General features: G+C 36.9%; 1 protein-coding gene across 9 annotated transcripts in view; it reads left to right on the top strand.

The window, feature by feature from the left end:
- The window catches only part of PPHLN1 (periphilin 1), a 156,766-nt gene that overhangs the window by 19,975 nt on the left and 119,300 nt on the right, over nt 1–17,491 (top strand). For 5 of the 9 annotated variants that reach the window (XM_004765554.3, XM_004765553.3, XM_004765550.3 and 2 more), the window contains 2 exons: nt 1,476–1,640; nt 4,351–4,412. In XM_004765554.3, coding sequence (XP_004765611.1) covers nt 1,476–1,640; nt 4,351–4,412 — 227 coding nt within the window. The remainder of the gene's footprint in view (nt 1–1,475; nt 1,641–4,350; nt 4,413–17,491) is intronic. The other 4 variants (XM_045073148.1, XM_004765556.3, XM_004765555.3 and 1 more) reach the window with 1 other exon arrangement.

Here is a 17,491-nt window from a genome sequence, read left to right as displayed (position 1 = left end):
TTGGCTTAATGTTGAATTTTTTTAGAAGCTCAATATTTGCTTAGATTTAATTGAAATCTCTTGAAAGACAGTTTTTGCAAAACAGAGTCAATGGGTTCATTTTTCTGTTATATTTTATGTGAACATATAAAATATGTGTTACAATTTAATATCTCACATACTAAAGAAGGAAACTACTTTTTGTTCCCATAAGAAAAAATTAGTATCCTTTTAGCTCTCAAACAGATATAATCATTGATTTTATTTTTTCTCAGCACAGTAACAAATTTCCTGCCTATTAGGAAATTTGAATAGGACACAGTAATTTAATATTTGAATAGTTGTAGTTATTAATGCTAAGAAGTCATTTAAGGAAATAGACGCATTGAGGAATTGTGTTTCACCTAGACTTGAAAAAGGTAATCCAAACAGCAAACATTTTGAGTACTTAGTATGGCTTACACATTGTACTAAATATTTTACAATCTGTTTTTCATTTAGTCTTCACAGCAACTCCTTGAGGTAGGTATTAGTATTAGTCTGTTGTACAGATAATGAAGCCGAGAATAAAGATGGTATAGTAATGCCCTGAATGTTGGACTTTCTTTATTTTGTCAAATTAGTTAATTTAAATTGGTTGTGTCTTACATTTTGATAGTTTTCTAATTTCTTTCACATATATTTCATCTGATATAGGTAGAAAGACCGTGACTAGTCAAGCCCAGGTTATTTACAAATACATGTTACGTAGCTCTCTAGTTTTTACTGTTGGTAACCATCTTTTTGTTCAGTTATTTCACAGCAGCTGCTAAACCAGAGAGGTGTTGTTCTCCTTCCTTCCAATTTCCCAACTCCCACAAACGTCCATGTAGTTGCTAAAACTTTAAAACATTAATAACATACTACTTTGAAAATAGTTCAAATTTTATATCAGGTTTTATTTTGCTTCCAGAGCTGTGAAGTCAAGGGCTCTCTTCTCTTCTGGAGAAATAGCAGAATGTTTCCTCTTGATGGTTCTTGCTCAGTATACCTCCCTGTTTGCTGTTCCTTATGTGTGAAGATTTTGTATTTCTTCAAAACCGTATACTTAAAACACAGTAGACTAAAGATGTGTGCTATCTTAAATGGTTTTGTTTCTAAAATTCTTAGGCAATTAGGATTAGAGCTACTGTAATATTCTTTCTGTAGTTTATTTTTTATTAAAACAATAATGTACTTTTTCTTTTATTATTTATGATTGGTTTTAGCATTGGTTTTAGCATTGCTGCTTGTTATTTTAAACACCTGGCTTTCTTCATTGAACAATTTTATTTTCTTTAATCCATGTGAAAACCTTGCTATTAGTTATATTCATGTTATTTCATTAATGCATTTTTGTTTGTTTATACATTTACTCTGTTTGATTAAGGATAAGAACTCCTGTACTTTTTAAAAACCTTTCCAAAACCAAATAGAGAAATTAGTGATTTTTATATATTTCTTTTTGTCTGTTTTAGGATGGCTACCATAGAGTAGTTAATATTGTGCCAAAGAAACCACCACTGCTAGACAGACCTGGTGAAGGAAACTACAGTAGATATTACAGTCATGTTGATTACCAAGAATATGACGAGGGCCGCAGTTTTTCTCATGATCGAAGAAGTGGTCCACCTCACAGAGGAGTATGTAAATTTCCCCCGTGTACTAATTGTTATTTTTTATAAGTTTAAAAATTATGTAATTTTTGAAATTTATGTGACTGGCCATGAGGGCAGTTGAATAAAACACTTCCTGCTTGATGCTCTGTTGAGTTGCCTGCTAGAGCTGTCAAATGGGAACTGGTAGTGGAGAATCTTGGGACAAAGTAGGTAAGCCACTCTGGGTAGCTCTTAAGTGACATTAATTCCAGCTAGCTTATATTTTTATCCTCTGGATTGGCAAGAATTTACAGAAGCAGATAAAGATAATCTACATTGCCTTGGTACTCAGTGAGTGATGAGCAGGTGGTTACCATCTCTTACTGGATGTATCCACTTATAATTACTTTGATTATTTTCATCATGATGAGATGCTGTGGGTGAGGTTGGGTTACAGTTGAGCTTCTGTGTCATTTTTGTTATACTTCTTAAAGTCTACTTAGTAACTCAGATTAGAAAGCTCTCAAAACACTGCCTGTCCTATATATAATAAGCACTTTTTAAATGTTAGTTTCTATTATTACCATTGATGTTGCTATTGTATTTTGTTTCTCTTGATCATCTTTAATAATCTAGAAGTATGTATTTAATGTTGCAGTAATCTTGAACTTGATTGCAACTATTCCTTGATGCAGTTCCTTTGACTTAGCTTGTGTGTTTACATCACTCTTATAGACCGTTTTCCTACATTTTCTCCTTTCCCCTTCCCTACTATATAATTTTGCAATTAACAGTACATATTCAAACATTGTTTATGTTAAAATTTCACCTCTCTTTGGCTGTTGGAATTACTTTCCATTCTTGACCCTCAAAGAAATGGAGGTAAGGTGATTTATCCAGGGTTGGGTATGTATGGAAGTCCAGTTCTCTTACTACTGCATTATGGTGAGCCTTAACAATTCTAAAGTAATAATGAGACTATTCAGTGTTTTCTTGTCATTTTAAAGTTTGGGGTGCATAGCTTCCTTCTCCTAGAGTGAATTTTTGTTTTGTTCAATTTTTAAATGTCATACCTTTCCTTTAGGAAGAGGGATTTGGTGTTGAAAAGTAAATATTATACATTATCTGTATTCTAGAATTACTGGATTTTGCCTTTGGAGCCATTATTCCAGGTAGTCTGAGGAAGAAAAAATTTGGCCTTCACATAAAGTTGGTATCCCTCTTAGGAAAATCAAATGTGGCCATTTGATATAGATAGGGGATTTGGGATTCATTGAACCAGTTCGTGTATGAATCCTCGTGAATATGATTTCTTCTCTAAAATGTTGTAGCGTAATAGTGCCTCAACATTAGTTTTTTGTTACAAATTGCGTTTATCATACTTTATATAACATTTTCCCTTTATATTCTATTTAAACAAAAATAAGTCTTTTGGAGACCTTTAGGATTCTTGTGACACTAATTTATCTTGAGTTCAGTTATATAAAGTAAATACTTATTTGATCTAATATTGTAGAGCTTTTGAGTTTTTTCTTTTGTTTGTTTAGATTTACTGTTGGGAAGGAAAATGATGAATACATTACTCTTGTGTTAGAATATATGATGCTGGGGTGCCTGGGTGGCTCAGTGGGTTAAAGCCTCTGCCTTCAGCTCAGGTCATGATCCCAGGGTCCTGGGATCAAGCCCCACATCGGGCTCTCTGCTCAGCGGGGAGCCTGCTTCCTCCTCTCTCTCTCTCTGCCTGCCTCTCTGCCTACTTGTGATCTCTGTCTGTCAAATAAATAAATTTAAAAAAAATCTTAAAAAAAAAGAATATATGATGCTAAAGAGGAAGATGAAAACAGTATTTATTTTAGCTGAATTAATATTTATAAATAATTACCTTTATATTCTATATGTAATTTTAAAGCAATTGGGCATGATCTACTACTAATTTTTTAAATTTATTTTTTTCTGTTTTAGAGGACAAAATACACTTTTTTAAAATTAATTTTAAATTTCGTGCCACATCTTGCTCTAATATAGTTTATCGGTAGGTGATAGCTTCTTTTTCTAAAAAATTTTTATTTTTTAATTTTTTAAGATTTATTTATTTAAGAGAGAGAGACAGAGAGAGAGGGAACACAAGCAGGGGGAGCTGGAGTGGGAGAAGCACGCTTCCTGCTGAGCAGGGAGCCTGATGTGGGGCTTGATCCCAGGACCCTGGGATCATGACCCAAGCCGAAGGCAAGCATCCAATGACTGAGCAACCCAGGTGCCCCAGGTGATAGCTTCTTATGATATTGTTTCCAATCATGGATTTTGATAAGAATCAAGATGAGAAAAAAAACTTGAACAAGAAATTCATTGGACTTGAATTTGAAAATTGGTGAGAGAACTTGACAGAAAGAAAATAAAATGAAAGGTTGAGAAATGTATGCTTGATTAAATTTAAATTGAGCCTCTGATCTTATAAGCATCCTGAACTGTTGTGATGTTGGCGTGTCTTTGGTAATAAGGCTGTTAGGGCCCCAAAGAAATACCATAAGCATTTTCATAGAGCTAAATGGTACCACAGGTTATTGGTTTACTAAATTACTTGTTGAAATGGATGACTTGCTATATCTTTTTCCCCCCTTTTTATGCCTTTGAAACTCAGAGAGATTTAAAAAGGTGTCTTTGTCCTCATATTATTTTGGTCTTAGTACTGTTAGATAAATCCTGCTTGACTAAAATAATGTAAACAGATACCTAAATAACTTTTTTTATTTTACAGGATGAATCTGGCTATAGGTGGACAAGAGATGATCATTCTGCAAGTCGACAGCCTGAGTACAGGTAAAATGAACATAGTACCATAACTACTTTGATACTTGATTCACTGAGATGTCTGCTGTTGAAATCTAATCTCAAGGCTTATAGATAAAATATTTTTTATTAGGATTTATAATTCTGAGAGCAACAAACATATTAGTCCTGTGACTAATATAATAGCACTGATAGCATTCTGTATTGGCATTTTGAAAGCTGATAATAAAAAAAATGTTTGAACTATTGGTATATTCTCATCAAATTAGGTATTAAATTATTCCTAATGTGTAATATGGATTATAAGGTATCTGCTTAATTAGAATGTTAAGGCCTTTTTCCCCCCCCTCCAGAATATTTGAGTCCTTAGAGAGTGTCTCTTATTAATATATTTTGGAAGAATTTCAGTCATTGTTAGCCTTGGTTAGTTATAGAGGCATTTGATAGAATAGTTAGGAAAAAAAAACACAGATGGACAGATTTAATCAAGTTTGTTTTATTTTTATTTTTTAGGTTATTTATTTATTAGAGTACACCCTAGGCGGGAGGGGCAGAGGGAGAGGGAGAAGCAGACTCCTCACTGAGCAAGGAGCCTGACGTGGGGCTTGATCCCAGAATCTTGGGATCATGACTTGAGCCACCCAGGTACCCTTCAAGTTTGTTTGATTTTTTTTTTTTAAAGATTTTATTTATTGGGGCGCCTCTGTGGCTCAGTGGGTTAAAGCCTTGCCTTTGGCTCAGATATGATCCCAGCATCCTGGAATCTAGCCCCACATCGGGTTCTGCTCAGCAGGGAGGCTGCTTCCCCCTCCCCCACCCCCCCGCCCCGCCTGCCTCTCTGCCTACTTGTGATCTCTCTCTGTCAAATAAATAAATAGAATCTTAAAAAAAAAGATTTTATTTATTATTCGACAGCGAGAGACACAGTGAGAGAGGGAACACAAGCAGGGGGAGTGGGAGAGGGAGAAGCAGGCCTCCCAACAAGCAGGGTGCCTGCTGCGGGGCTCCATCCCAAAACCCTGGAATCAAGACCTGAACCAAAGGCGGATGCTTCATGACTGAGCCACCTAGGTGCCCCTTGTTTGATTTTTTTTAATGACTTCACAAAGGAAGTAATAGAAGTTATAAAGGAGCTTTTTAAAGATCTTCTATGGGGGTGCCTGGATGGTTCAGTTGCTTAAGGATCTGACTCTTGATTTTGGTTCAGGTCATGATCTCAGGGTTGTGAGATCCAGCCTCATGGAGAATTGGGCTCTATGCTTGGTGGGGAGTCTGCTTGGGATTCTTTCTTCTTCTTCCTCTGTCCCTCCCCACCTCGAAAAAGAAATAAATCTTTAAAAAAAGATCTCTTATAACTCTCTCTGTAGACAAGAGAAAGTAGTCAACTGCTACAACTCTCTAGGTGTCAGAAGTAGACAACAGGATTGAGTGGGTCAGAGCAAGGCAGTTTATTACACACAGCACCTTAGTCATCAGGGGTATCAGCATGGTAGTGCTGGTTCCCTGCCTCCAAGTCCCATAGGGTGATGTCGTGGGCAGAGATGGTGGCTGTGTATACAGTGGGATGCACTGCAGCTGAGGAACACACTGTTAAGAGCTTGCTACTCATGGAGGACTACCTTTCCCAAAAGGAGTAATGGAGAAAATAGATGCTGAACAATACTTGAATAAAATTTAATTTCTGTCTTAAACAGAACAGTTAAGTTTTAGACAGCTAGAAATAGAAGATAATTTCCTTTATCTTATAAATAGGGATTTACTATACTAAATGGTAGAGTTAGAAGCATTTGCTTTAAAATTAGAACAAAGCAAAGATGCCTGTTATCACTGCTTCTATTCATCATGGTAATGGAGGTCTCAGTCTCCATAGTAAGACAAGAAAAATGAAGTTGTAAGGGTTAGAATGAAAGAAAGCTATTTACAGATGATAAATTATGTAGAAGATCCAATAGAGTCTATAGACTATTATAACTGTTAGGAAATTAGCAAAGTTTAGTATAGTGAAATCAGCTATAAGCATAAGTTAAAAATGTAATTTAAAATTATTTTCTGTAACATAAAAACTGTAAGGAGTAATGGGACTAAATCTAACAAAAGTGTGTGAGACCTATGTAGATGAAATTGCAAGTAATTTCTAAGGGACATTTGAAAAGACCCAAGTAAAAGGAGCAACACATATGTGACATTCTTGGCTGGAAAAGACAGTATCATGAAGATATCAGTTCTAAAATTCAGATGTTCATTCAGTTCGGTTCCAGTCTAAATTCTAGGATTTTTCTCCATGGAAGTTGGTAAGTTGTTTCTAAATTTACTATGAAAGAGTAAAGGACCAAAAGTCAAAAGTAGCATTGAAAAAGATATGAAGGCTCGATATACTATCAAAACTTACATTACCAGCTATAGCAATGTGAACAGTGAAACAGGATAGGGAGTCTAGAAACAAACCTAAATATACCTGGGAGTTTGGGATACAGCAGCAGTGGCACTACAAATAAAATGGGGGAAAGAATGAACTTTTTCAGTTAATAGTGCTGGGAGAAATGGCCATCCATTTGAGGGGGAAAAAAGTGAAATTGAAAGCCTGGTGTATCCAAAGCCTGGTATATCAAAGTATCTGGTATAATAAAGACCTAAATGTGATAAGCGAAATTGTAAGAAAAACTCATGATTAGATTAACCAGTGCTTTATATTCACTCCAAAGAAACAGTTTTCAGGTTGATTTGAGTTGATTTCGATTTTTAAAATAATATTTTTAATTCTCCCTTCCTGTTTTTTTTTTTAAGCATTTTACTATTTTCCTGTGTGTGTGTATAATTTTACATAAATAAAATAAAATCACATATGGGACTCTCGGTTTCCCGCAGTCATGTTAACAGCTGGATGTTATTTTTTTAATTTATATTTAATTTGGGGTATTTGTTGTTAATGAGATCACATTATACATATTCTTCTGTAAGTTGCTTTTCTCATTCAGTGCTTGTGGAAATCTCTCCAGGTTATTTGGTTTAACTTTTATTTGAATCCTTTTTTTTTTTATAAAGATTTTTATTTATTTATTTGACAGACAGAGATCACAAGTAGGCAGAGAGGCAGGCAGAGAGAGAGAGAGGAGGAAGCAGGCTCCCCTCAGAGCAGAGTGCCTGATGTGGGGCTTGATTCCAGGATCCTGGGATCATGACCTGAGCCGAGGGCAGAGGCTTTAACCCACTGAGCCACCCAGGCACCCCTATTTGAATCCTTTTAATGGCTAAGTTATGTTGCATTATGTGGGTATACCAAATAATTTAGCTGTTCACATATTGATGAATATTCACTCTGTTTCTAGTACAAAACAGTGTTGTAATAAATCGGAGTATATGATTTCATTATAAAACAGTACTTTAGTTTCTATGAGATAGATTGCCAGAAGTGGAATTTCTGGGTCACAGGACATACATATTTTACTTTTTTTTTTTTTAATTTTAATTTTTTAAAAAAAGATTTTATTTATTTATTTGAGAGAGGTTGAGTGAGAGAGAGCATGAGAGAGGAGAAGGTCAGGGGGAGAAGCAGACTCCCCGAGGAGCTGGGAGCCTGTTTTGGGACTCGATCCTGGAAGTCCCGGATCATGACCTGAGCCGAAGGCAGTTGCTCAACCAACTGAGCACCCAGGCGCCCTATATTTTACTTTTTAATTGATGTTTTTCAGTTTGTCTTCTAAAAGGCTTGCAACATCTGTTTCAATATTTGAAAAAAATCTAACATTTTAATTTTGATATTTATTTTGCTTTCCATCTTATTTATGAGTATAAGTAGAGTTTTAAAATTTCTTTTAAGAATTGTTATAACTGTATTCCATTGATTCTTATAGATACAATTTTTTATTTTTTTAATCTTTTTTAAAGTAGCTCCATGACCAGTGTGGAGCCCACCATGGGATTCGAACTTATAACCCTGAGGTCAAGAGTCAGACACTCAACCAACTGAACCACCCAGGCACCCCTGATAGACAGCAATTTTATACTGATTCCAACATAGCATATGCTAGTTATTCTGTGATCAGAGAGTGTTGCCTGTACTCCTACTCTGTTGTTTGAAATTTTTTGGTATAGACTTCATTCTGTATGGTATATTCATTCATTTGGTAAGTATTTATTGGGTGACTGGTATATGTTAGCTATTCTTCTAGCCTCTGGGGATAAAAGTTCTGCTCTCATTAGCCTACATTTTAGTATGAATTATAGATAGTAAAGAGATAAAAAATAAAAATTCATAAAAATGAATAAAAGTGAAATGGTTGTAGTATAGAAGGGGTTCTTCCACATCTTCTGCACCTTCACTTGATGTCTGGGTGTCCTCAGTGACATTTCAGGTATTAGACTATCAAAGAAGCTAATGCCTTTCAAGGCTCGCATCTTTCTGGCTGTCTGTAGGTTGTTCCCTATTAGGTGGTCTCATTGAAGACTTTGTAAATAGAAAATAACATTTTTTTTTTTTAAAGATTTTATTTATTTATTTGACAGAGAGAGACAGCAAGAGAGGGAACACAAGCAGGGGGAGTGGGAGAGGGAGAAGCAGGCTTCCTGCTGAGCAGGGAGCCCAAAGTGGGGCTCTATCCCAGGACCCTGGGTTCATGATCTGAGCTCAAGCAGATGTTTAACAACTGAGCCGCCCAGGTGCCCCCAGCTGTTTGTTTTAGGGGAAAAAAATACTGCTGCATTGTAAACCTTGCAGAGAGTACTTGTGTATATTGGTGAGAAAATAAGGTTCTGAGTATTTAGGACCATAGCAAGTAGTGTTTTTATTTTTATTGAGGTGTACACGATAATTATTAGAATATCATTGTGGAAATTATTAGACTATTTAAAACATTTGATACAGTTTTTAAGTTTATACAAAAGTTGTGAGAATAATTTAAAAAACCAAACACCCCAGTAATGTTTCCCACAATGCCCCGATAATGTGGTTTTATAGCAAAAAGATCTAATCTGAGTTCATAGGTCATATTTTTGTAGACTTCTTTAATCTGGAATAGTTCTTTAGTCTGTTCCTTGATTTCTTTGGCTCACTGTTTTTGGTAAGATGGGCAGACATTTTGTAGACTGTGTCTCAATTTAGGTTTGTCTAATGTTTGTGATTAGAGTTCAGTTACGCATTTTTGCCAGGACAATTTTTTTTTTAAGATTTTATTTATTTATTTGATAGAGATCACAAGTAGGCAGAGAGGCAGGCAAAGAGAGAGGAGGAAGCAGGCTCCCTGCTGAGCCCCTCCCCCCCATGTGGGGCTCGATCCCAAGACCCTGAGATCATGACCTGAGCCGAAGGCAGAGGCCCAACCCTCTGAGCCACCCAGGCGCCCCTGCCAGGACAATTCCTGAAGTGATGCTGGATTCTTTTTATTGCATCCTGTTAGGTTGCATGTGTTGATTTGTTCCCTTATTGGTGTTGTTGACTTTTATGCCTTGATTAAGATGGGGTCTGCAAAATTTCTTCACCATGAAGTAGGCCTCTTCACCTGACATCAGTGTTTTGTTGGGAGTTACTTTCAAACTATGCGAGTATGCCATTCTTCATCCCATTTCCATCCACTAGTTCTAGCATTCATTGGTGTTTCTTGCCCGAATTATCAATATAATTGTTTGTAATGGTGATTTTGTAATTATACTCTTCTTCTTTCTGTACTTACTATGCATACTGTTACCGGTTATCTGTTGTGAGAAATATCTTTCTCTTCACCCCCTTTAAGAAAAAACCAAACTTTGTTTATATCAGTATGAATTTCTATTTTCAATGTGTTATAAACTGTTGCTGTCATTATGGTGCTGAAATTTGGTCAGTGAGAATCCCTTGAGGTTAGCTTCTGTGTTTTTTCAAAAAATAGTTGTAAAGGCATATGTATAATAGAAAATATGCCATTTTAACCATTTTTAAGTGCACAATTCATTAGTGCTAATTACATTCACAATGTCAGGTAAGATGGTTACAGAAAAAAACCATTTTCAAACTTTTTTTCATCATCCCAAACAGAAACTATACCTGTTAAGCAATAATTCCTTATGTTTCCTTACTCTCAGCCCAGGGCAACCGCCATTCTACTTTTTGTCTTTAAAAATTTGCCTGTTCTTGGTGTTCATATAAGTGGAATCATGCAATACTTGTCCATTTGTGTTTGTCTTCTTTCACTTACCATGATGTTTTTAACCGGGTGTAACAGAATGGCATTCTTTTTTATTGGTATATAATATTCCATTTTGTGTATTTACCACTTTTGTTTATCCATTTATCTTATCGAATATTTGGGTTGTTTCTACCTTTTGGTTATCATAAATAATGATGCTGGGAACATTGACAAGTAACTATCTATTTTGAGTCCCTGTTTTCGATTCTTTTGGGTGCATATCTAGGAGTAGAATTGCTGGGTCGTATGGTAATTTTATGTTTACCTTTTTGAGGAACCACCAAATTGTTATCCGTAGTGGCTGTACCATTTTGCATTCTCACCAATGTACAGGCTTCCCAGTTTCTTCACATACTTACCACTACTTGTTATATTCTTTTTATTATTGTGTGTATATGTATACGTGGGAGCATTCTGTTAAGTGCTTTTATTTATTTTTATTTTTTTTTTTTAAAGATTTTATTTATTTATTTGACAGAGAGAAATCACAAGTACACTGAGAGGCAGGCAGAGAGAGAGAGAAAAGGAAGCAGGCTCCCTGCTGAGCAGAGAGCCCGATGCGGGACTCGATCCCAGGACCCTGAGATCATGACCCGAGCCGAAGGCAGCGGCTTAACCCACTGAGCCACCCAGGCACCCTGTTAAGTGCTTTTAAAAATTAAAACCTAGATTAGTCATTTCAGGTTCCGTTATTTTGTTATATATTTGTTATTTATTTATGGATATATGTTATACATTTGCTATTTTATTATGTATGTTATATATTTGTTACATATTTATATAAACATGTATAAATATGTGTATAAATATGTTTTATATTTGTTATATATTTTTGTTATTTTGTTATTAGTTATTTTGTAAATATAATATTGCTATAGCAAGTTACAGCCTAAATGTTCACAGGCACTATCTGTATAATGAAATGATTGCTGTGTATTTTTTAAACTGCTACAGTGTGTTGTGAGAATGAAAGTGAGTAAGAGCTTCTAGAAGGAGGTTCCGTTCTTTGTTGTCAGTTAAGGGAAAGAAGAAATACTCTGAAATAAGTAATACAAAGCAGAATGGGGTGGGTCATACTTACTGGGATAGGTTCTGACACTGAAGGAATTCCGAAGAATGATGGTAAGTAAGGTGATAAGGAAAGACCAAGGAGGAGGGATCATTTGAGTTGAACTCTGAAGGCTAGTTAGCATTTCTGTCAGAAGAGATGGCTAGAACTAGAGGAAGATTGGTGGCTGGGCCATAATAAGCAAGTACTGAATATGTATGTGATGAGGCCATTTTGGCTGAAGCACAGGTGCTAGAGGACATCTGAGTTGTTGGAGTCTGGTAGAGAGAGTGGGAATAAAATTGCATAGAGGAGGTCAGTTTTGGAAATGAATTTGGAGGAATCATTGCTGTAAAAGTGATCTTTGAATTTGGCTTTGGCGGCTTGTGCCTGGCAGAAAGTTTTACAGACAGAAGGGGATGACTCTTACTTGAAGAATGACATCAGCTGGTGTAGAATTCATAGAGCAAAGGTAAGAGGCAGCAGAGAGCAGCTGGAGGACTGGTGTGGCACAGCTTTTATGTGTTTCCTTTTTAAAACCTACGGTGACCGAAGGGTAGGTAGAGAATTTAGAATGATGCTTGGGTGAATAATGGAGGGAAAGGGTCTTCCCTAGAAACTCAGGCTTCTTGGAAACTCAGTGCTGAACTGCAGCTCTGTGAAGTCTTGTTGAAACTCACATTCCTTTAAGACCTTAAAAAAGAAAAAAAAAAGGAATGTGACTCTAATTTTAGCTAAATCTGTTATGTGTGTATGAAAACGAATGCTACTTTTGAAATTCAGTATGTGCAGTATCTCTTTTCATTTAAATAAATACTCTGTGTATTTTCTTTTTAATGGTTTTATGAAGATTTTCAGTGGAGCCCTGTACATATGAACAATTACAGCATTTCCTGTGATATTTTCCACCCTTAGTTTGTCTCATGTGATAGGTATAAGTCACATTGTGCTATCTACTTGACTCTGGAGCAGTGGTTCATTTCAATTCATTTACTGTACTTTGATAAATCATATTAATATGGGTATATTTTGTAATGTTAGAAGCTTTTCTGAAGGCTTTCTGTGGACTTTTTTTTTCTTTTTAGGTATAATCAATGTGTTATCCTTATCCTTTTTATTGTTTTCATTGTTTCCAGAGTCTTTATGTGGATTTTTTTTTTTAATGTATAATTGACATATGACCTTATATTGTATCCTTCCTGTTTTTGTTATTGCCATCTTGTTAAGTGTGAAGTGGCATCTCTATATATAGTTTTGATTTACATTTCTCTAGTGGTTAGTGATGAGCAATATATATATATATTTTTTTTTTTTAAGATTTTTATTTATTTATCTGACAGAGAGAGAGAGATCACAAGTAGGCAGAGAGGCAGGCAGAGAGAGAGGAGGAAGTAGACTCCCTGCTGAGCAGAGAGCCCGAAGCAGGGCTCGATCCCAGGACCCTGGGATCATGACCTGAGCCGAAGGCATAGGCTTTAACCCACCGAGCCACAGGTGCCCCAGTGATGAGCAATATTTAATGTGCTTATTGGTTATTTGCATATCTTCTTTGAAGAATTATCTACTCATTTTTTTGGCCCATTTAAAAATCAGGTGATTTGTCTTTTTATTGTTGAATTTTAGAAGAGTTCTTTATATATTCTGGATATTAAATCCTTAACAGATATATCGCTTGCACATATTCTACTCTTTTGATAATATCCTTCAGTATTCAAAATTTTGGTTTTGATGAAGTCGAATCTCTGTTTTTTCTTCTGTTGCTGTTTTTGGTGTCATATCTAAGAATCCATTGCTAAATCAGTGTTGTTTGGTTATGGCTTTTCCATGGCATTCTTTGATCACTTCCTTACCTTTGGATGCAGGATTTTCCAGGTTATTCTTATGCTTTCTCTGCCTCAGGCCTAACATCAAAGCTATTTCTCCAAGGTGCACAGGTTCTCGTTGGTGGAAAGTCCCAGATCTGGACACTAGTGTGTGTGCATGTGCAAACCCATGCGTGCACACACACACACATATTCTTTTACATCTGTGTTTATTTTTATATGTTATTTACATATATTGAAGGCCATGAGTTTGTGGCAGTATTCTTTTCCTGTTTTCCATACTATATTTTACCCCCTCTTTCTATCAGTGAAAAACCTGGCTCCCCAGGGTCTCTTGCTCTCTTACACATCTTGCCAAGATTTGTGAAGAATGCAAGGCCCTGACTTTTTACCCATGATGTTTCTCAGAATTGAGTTTGTAGTGAGCAGTCTTGAAAGATAAGGTAGTTCTTTCTCTGTGTCAAAGAGCAGCCTTGCTTGTTGCTTTGTGTAAAAAGTAGTGTCTTCTCCAAGTGTTCCATAGTTGTGAACCAAACCCACTATGTGTGTAGCATTAGTCTTGGCTTATATCACATTGTTTCTGTGGGACTTAGAACCAGACTTGTGCAAACAAGCCAATACTATGTTGCTTGCTGTGCTGAGAATAATAAAAACCTTTATCCCAGTAGTTTTGTATCTTCTACTAGTATCCATGAAACACTAACAGTCTAACTTATTAGCTTGTCAGTAGAGTAGAATCTGATCCCAGACTTGAAACCAATATCCTCAATATTTTTGCTCACATTGTTTACGTAGTTAGTTAGGCCACCTGGCTTCACACCATCTTCCACAGGTCCATTACTAGCTGTGGAACTTTTGGTTTATAATTTATCTAATGTTTTTCACGTGTTTCATACTGTAGCACCTTATGTACTTTGTAAACCCAATACACACACACACGTTAGTGGTTCATATCAAATACGTGTGGAGTCAGTCATTGGAAACAACTGGATTAAATAACAGCTAATAGAGGAAAAATGAATGTATTGTTTTCTTTTTTCTTTAAGATCTTATTTCTTTGTCAGAGAGAGAGCACAAGCAGGGGGAGCAGCAGGCAGAGGGAGAAGCAGGCTCCCTGCTGAACAAGGAACCCAATTCGGGATTCGATCCCAGGACCCCGGGATCATGACCTGATCTGAAGGCAGATGCTTAATCAACTGAGCCACCTAGGTGTCCCGAATATATTATTTTCTGTCTCCCACACTGCTACCCTCCCTCTGAAAGTTATCACTTTTTTCTCTAATAGAGCCTTGTACTGATAATTTATCCATATTTCAATCGTATCATCATCTGTTCATCTTCTATATGTACTGTGATCTTATTATCTCTTTTTTCAAAACCAACTTGTAGATAAAACAGAATATATTAAGAGCTACTTCATTTTGTATTCAAGCAACATGTCCTACTTTACCAAGGGTTACTAATTTAGACTAAATGAGATTTTTTTTTAAATGGAAATAATTTTTTTTAAAGATTTTATTTATTTATTTGAGAGACAGAGATTACAGGTAGGCGGAGAGGCAGGCAGAGAGAGGAGGAAACAGACTCCCCGTGGAGCAGAGAGCCGGATGTGGGGGTTGATCCCAGGACCCCGGGATCATGACCTGAGCCAAAGGCAGAAGCTTTAAACCACTGAGCCACCCAGTGCCCGACTAAGATAGTTTTTAACAGTCCTTTCCCCCCCCTGTAGTTATGAGGTGTTAGAATAAACTTTAGGATGGAACTGATTGTAAAGTATTAAATAGTATTTAGAAATATAGAACAAATGTGTCATCACGTGGCCAACATACTTTCTTTTTAAATGCTGAGGTTTTTTTTCCCGCTGTATTCACATATGGGAAGTTTTGATTAAGTTGTTCAGTATTTTTATATCTATTGATTTTCTTTAAAGCAGAGATTTATTTTTTATTTTATTTTTTTAAAAAAGATTTATTTATTTATTTATTTGACAAAGAGGGAGAGACAGCAAGAGAGGCAATATAAGCAGGGGTAATGGGAGAGAGAGAAACGGGCTCCCTGCTCAGCGGGGCTCAGTCCCAGAACCCTGGGATCATAACTTGAGCTGAAGGCAGACACTTAACTGAGCCACCCAGATGTCCCTATTTTATTTTATTTTTTAAAGATTTTATTTATTTATTTGACAGACAGCAAGGGAAATAAAAGCAGGGGGTATGGGAGAGGGAGAAGCAGGCCTCTACCAAATAGAAAGCCTGATGCAGGGCTTGATCCCGGGACCCCAGGATCACAGCCCAAGCCAAAGGCAGCTTAATGACTGCAGCAACCAGTTGCCCCTATTTTTTTTTTTTTAATTTTAAAGATTTTACTTGTTACTTGAGAGAGAGTGCGAGAGAGGGATAGAACTAGGGAGAGCATGAGCAGGAGAAGAGCAGAGGGAAAAGCAGACTCCCTGCCAAGCAGGGAGCCAGACGTGGGGCTTGATCCCAGGACTCTGGAACCACAACCTGAGCCGAAGGCAGACCCTTAACTGACTGAGCCACATAGTCATCCCTAAAGCAAGGTTTAATTTTGAATTTCATTGTAGTCATTTTATCTTCTTAGGTGATATACTACTTGACAGAGAAAAATACTATAAACCACCTTTGGTTTATTAGTTCAATTGTACAAATGTTTATTGAGTATTTACTTTGTGTCGGCTGCTGTGCTTATATCATTAGCTTAGAGTCTAAGAGTGAAGTAGATGCATAAGAAGATAGCCTAATATACATGCTAAAGTTGCATAGAATGCTGTAGGAAGACAAGCATTACCCTGTTCTGGGGGGTTTTATTGAAGATTTCCTGTAGGAACAGATAATATTAACAAAACTTGAGGGAAAAATAAGAGTTGACCAGATGAAGGGTAATGGGGAATATGTTCCTGCAAAAGGAGGAGCATGAACAAAGCTGTATGAAGCATGATGTGTAGAGGTGTTAATGGATTTGTATGTCTGACATAGGGAATCGTGAATTAAATTACAACTAAGAAGTCTGAATACATAGTTTTAAAAATATAGTTTTATTCTTTTAGCAATGGGGAGCTCCTGAAAAATTTTAACTTGGTAGACAGGCCAGCCCAGTTGGAATATAGTTTCCTTTGTCTTCAGTGTAGAGGATGATTTTTTAAAGATTTTTAAAATTTATGTTTAGAGAGTGAGAGAGCAGGGGGAGGGGCAGAAGGAGAGAGAGAGAGAGAATCCCAAGCAGACTCCTTGCTGAGCACAGACATGGGGCTTGATCTTGTGACCCTGAAATCAAGACCTGAGCCTAAATCAAGAGTGGGATGCTTAGCTGACTGAGCCACCCAAGGACTCCTAGAGGATATTTTTTTTTTTTTTAAGATTTTATTTATTTATTTGACAAAGAGAGAAATCACAAGTAGGCAGAGAGGCAGGCAGAGAGGAGGAAGCAGGCTTCCTGCTGAGCAGAGAGTCCAATGCGGGGCTCGATCCCAGGACCCTGGAATCATGACCTGAGCCGACGGCAGAGGCTTAACCCACTGAGCCACCCAGGCACCCCAGAGGATGATTTTTTAACAGTGGAACTGGAGATAGAATAAGAAATCATGAATACCTGAATTACAGAAGGGAGGTTGGAATGGAGAAAAAGGGTTAAATTTCATAAATGCTTAGGGAGCAAAAAATCAGCAAGCTGTGGTTGTTGGATGTGGGAATAAAGACAAGGAAACTATCTGGATTTTTGGTTTTGTTTACTATTTGTATAATAATACCATTATCTGAGATCGGTATATTAGAGGAATGGGTTCAAGGGAGGAGCTGCATTCAAAAGTGAGATTGTTGGGACACCTGGGTGGTTGAGTGGGTTAAAGCCTCTGCCTTCGGCTTGGGTCATGATCCCAGGGTCCTGGGATCGAGCCCCACTTCGGGCTCTCTGCTCTGCAGGGAACCTGCTTCCTCCTCTTTTCTCTCTGTACCTGCCTCTCTCCCTACTTGTGATCTCTGTCAAATAAATAAATAAAATCTCGGGGACGCCTGGGTGGCTCAGTTGGTTAAGCGGCTGCCTTCGGCTCAGGTCATGATCCCAGCG

This window comes from Mustela putorius, unplaced genomic scaffold (assembly GCF_011764305.1).
Source record: "Mustela putorius furo isolate JIRA1106 unplaced genomic scaffold, ASM1176430v1.1 tig00537227_pilon_pilon_pilon, whole genome shotgun sequence".
Taxonomy (NCBI): Eukaryota; Metazoa; Chordata; class Mammalia; order Carnivora; family Mustelidae; genus Mustela; species Mustela putorius.
This window is presented reverse-complemented; position numbering and strand designations above follow the sequence as displayed.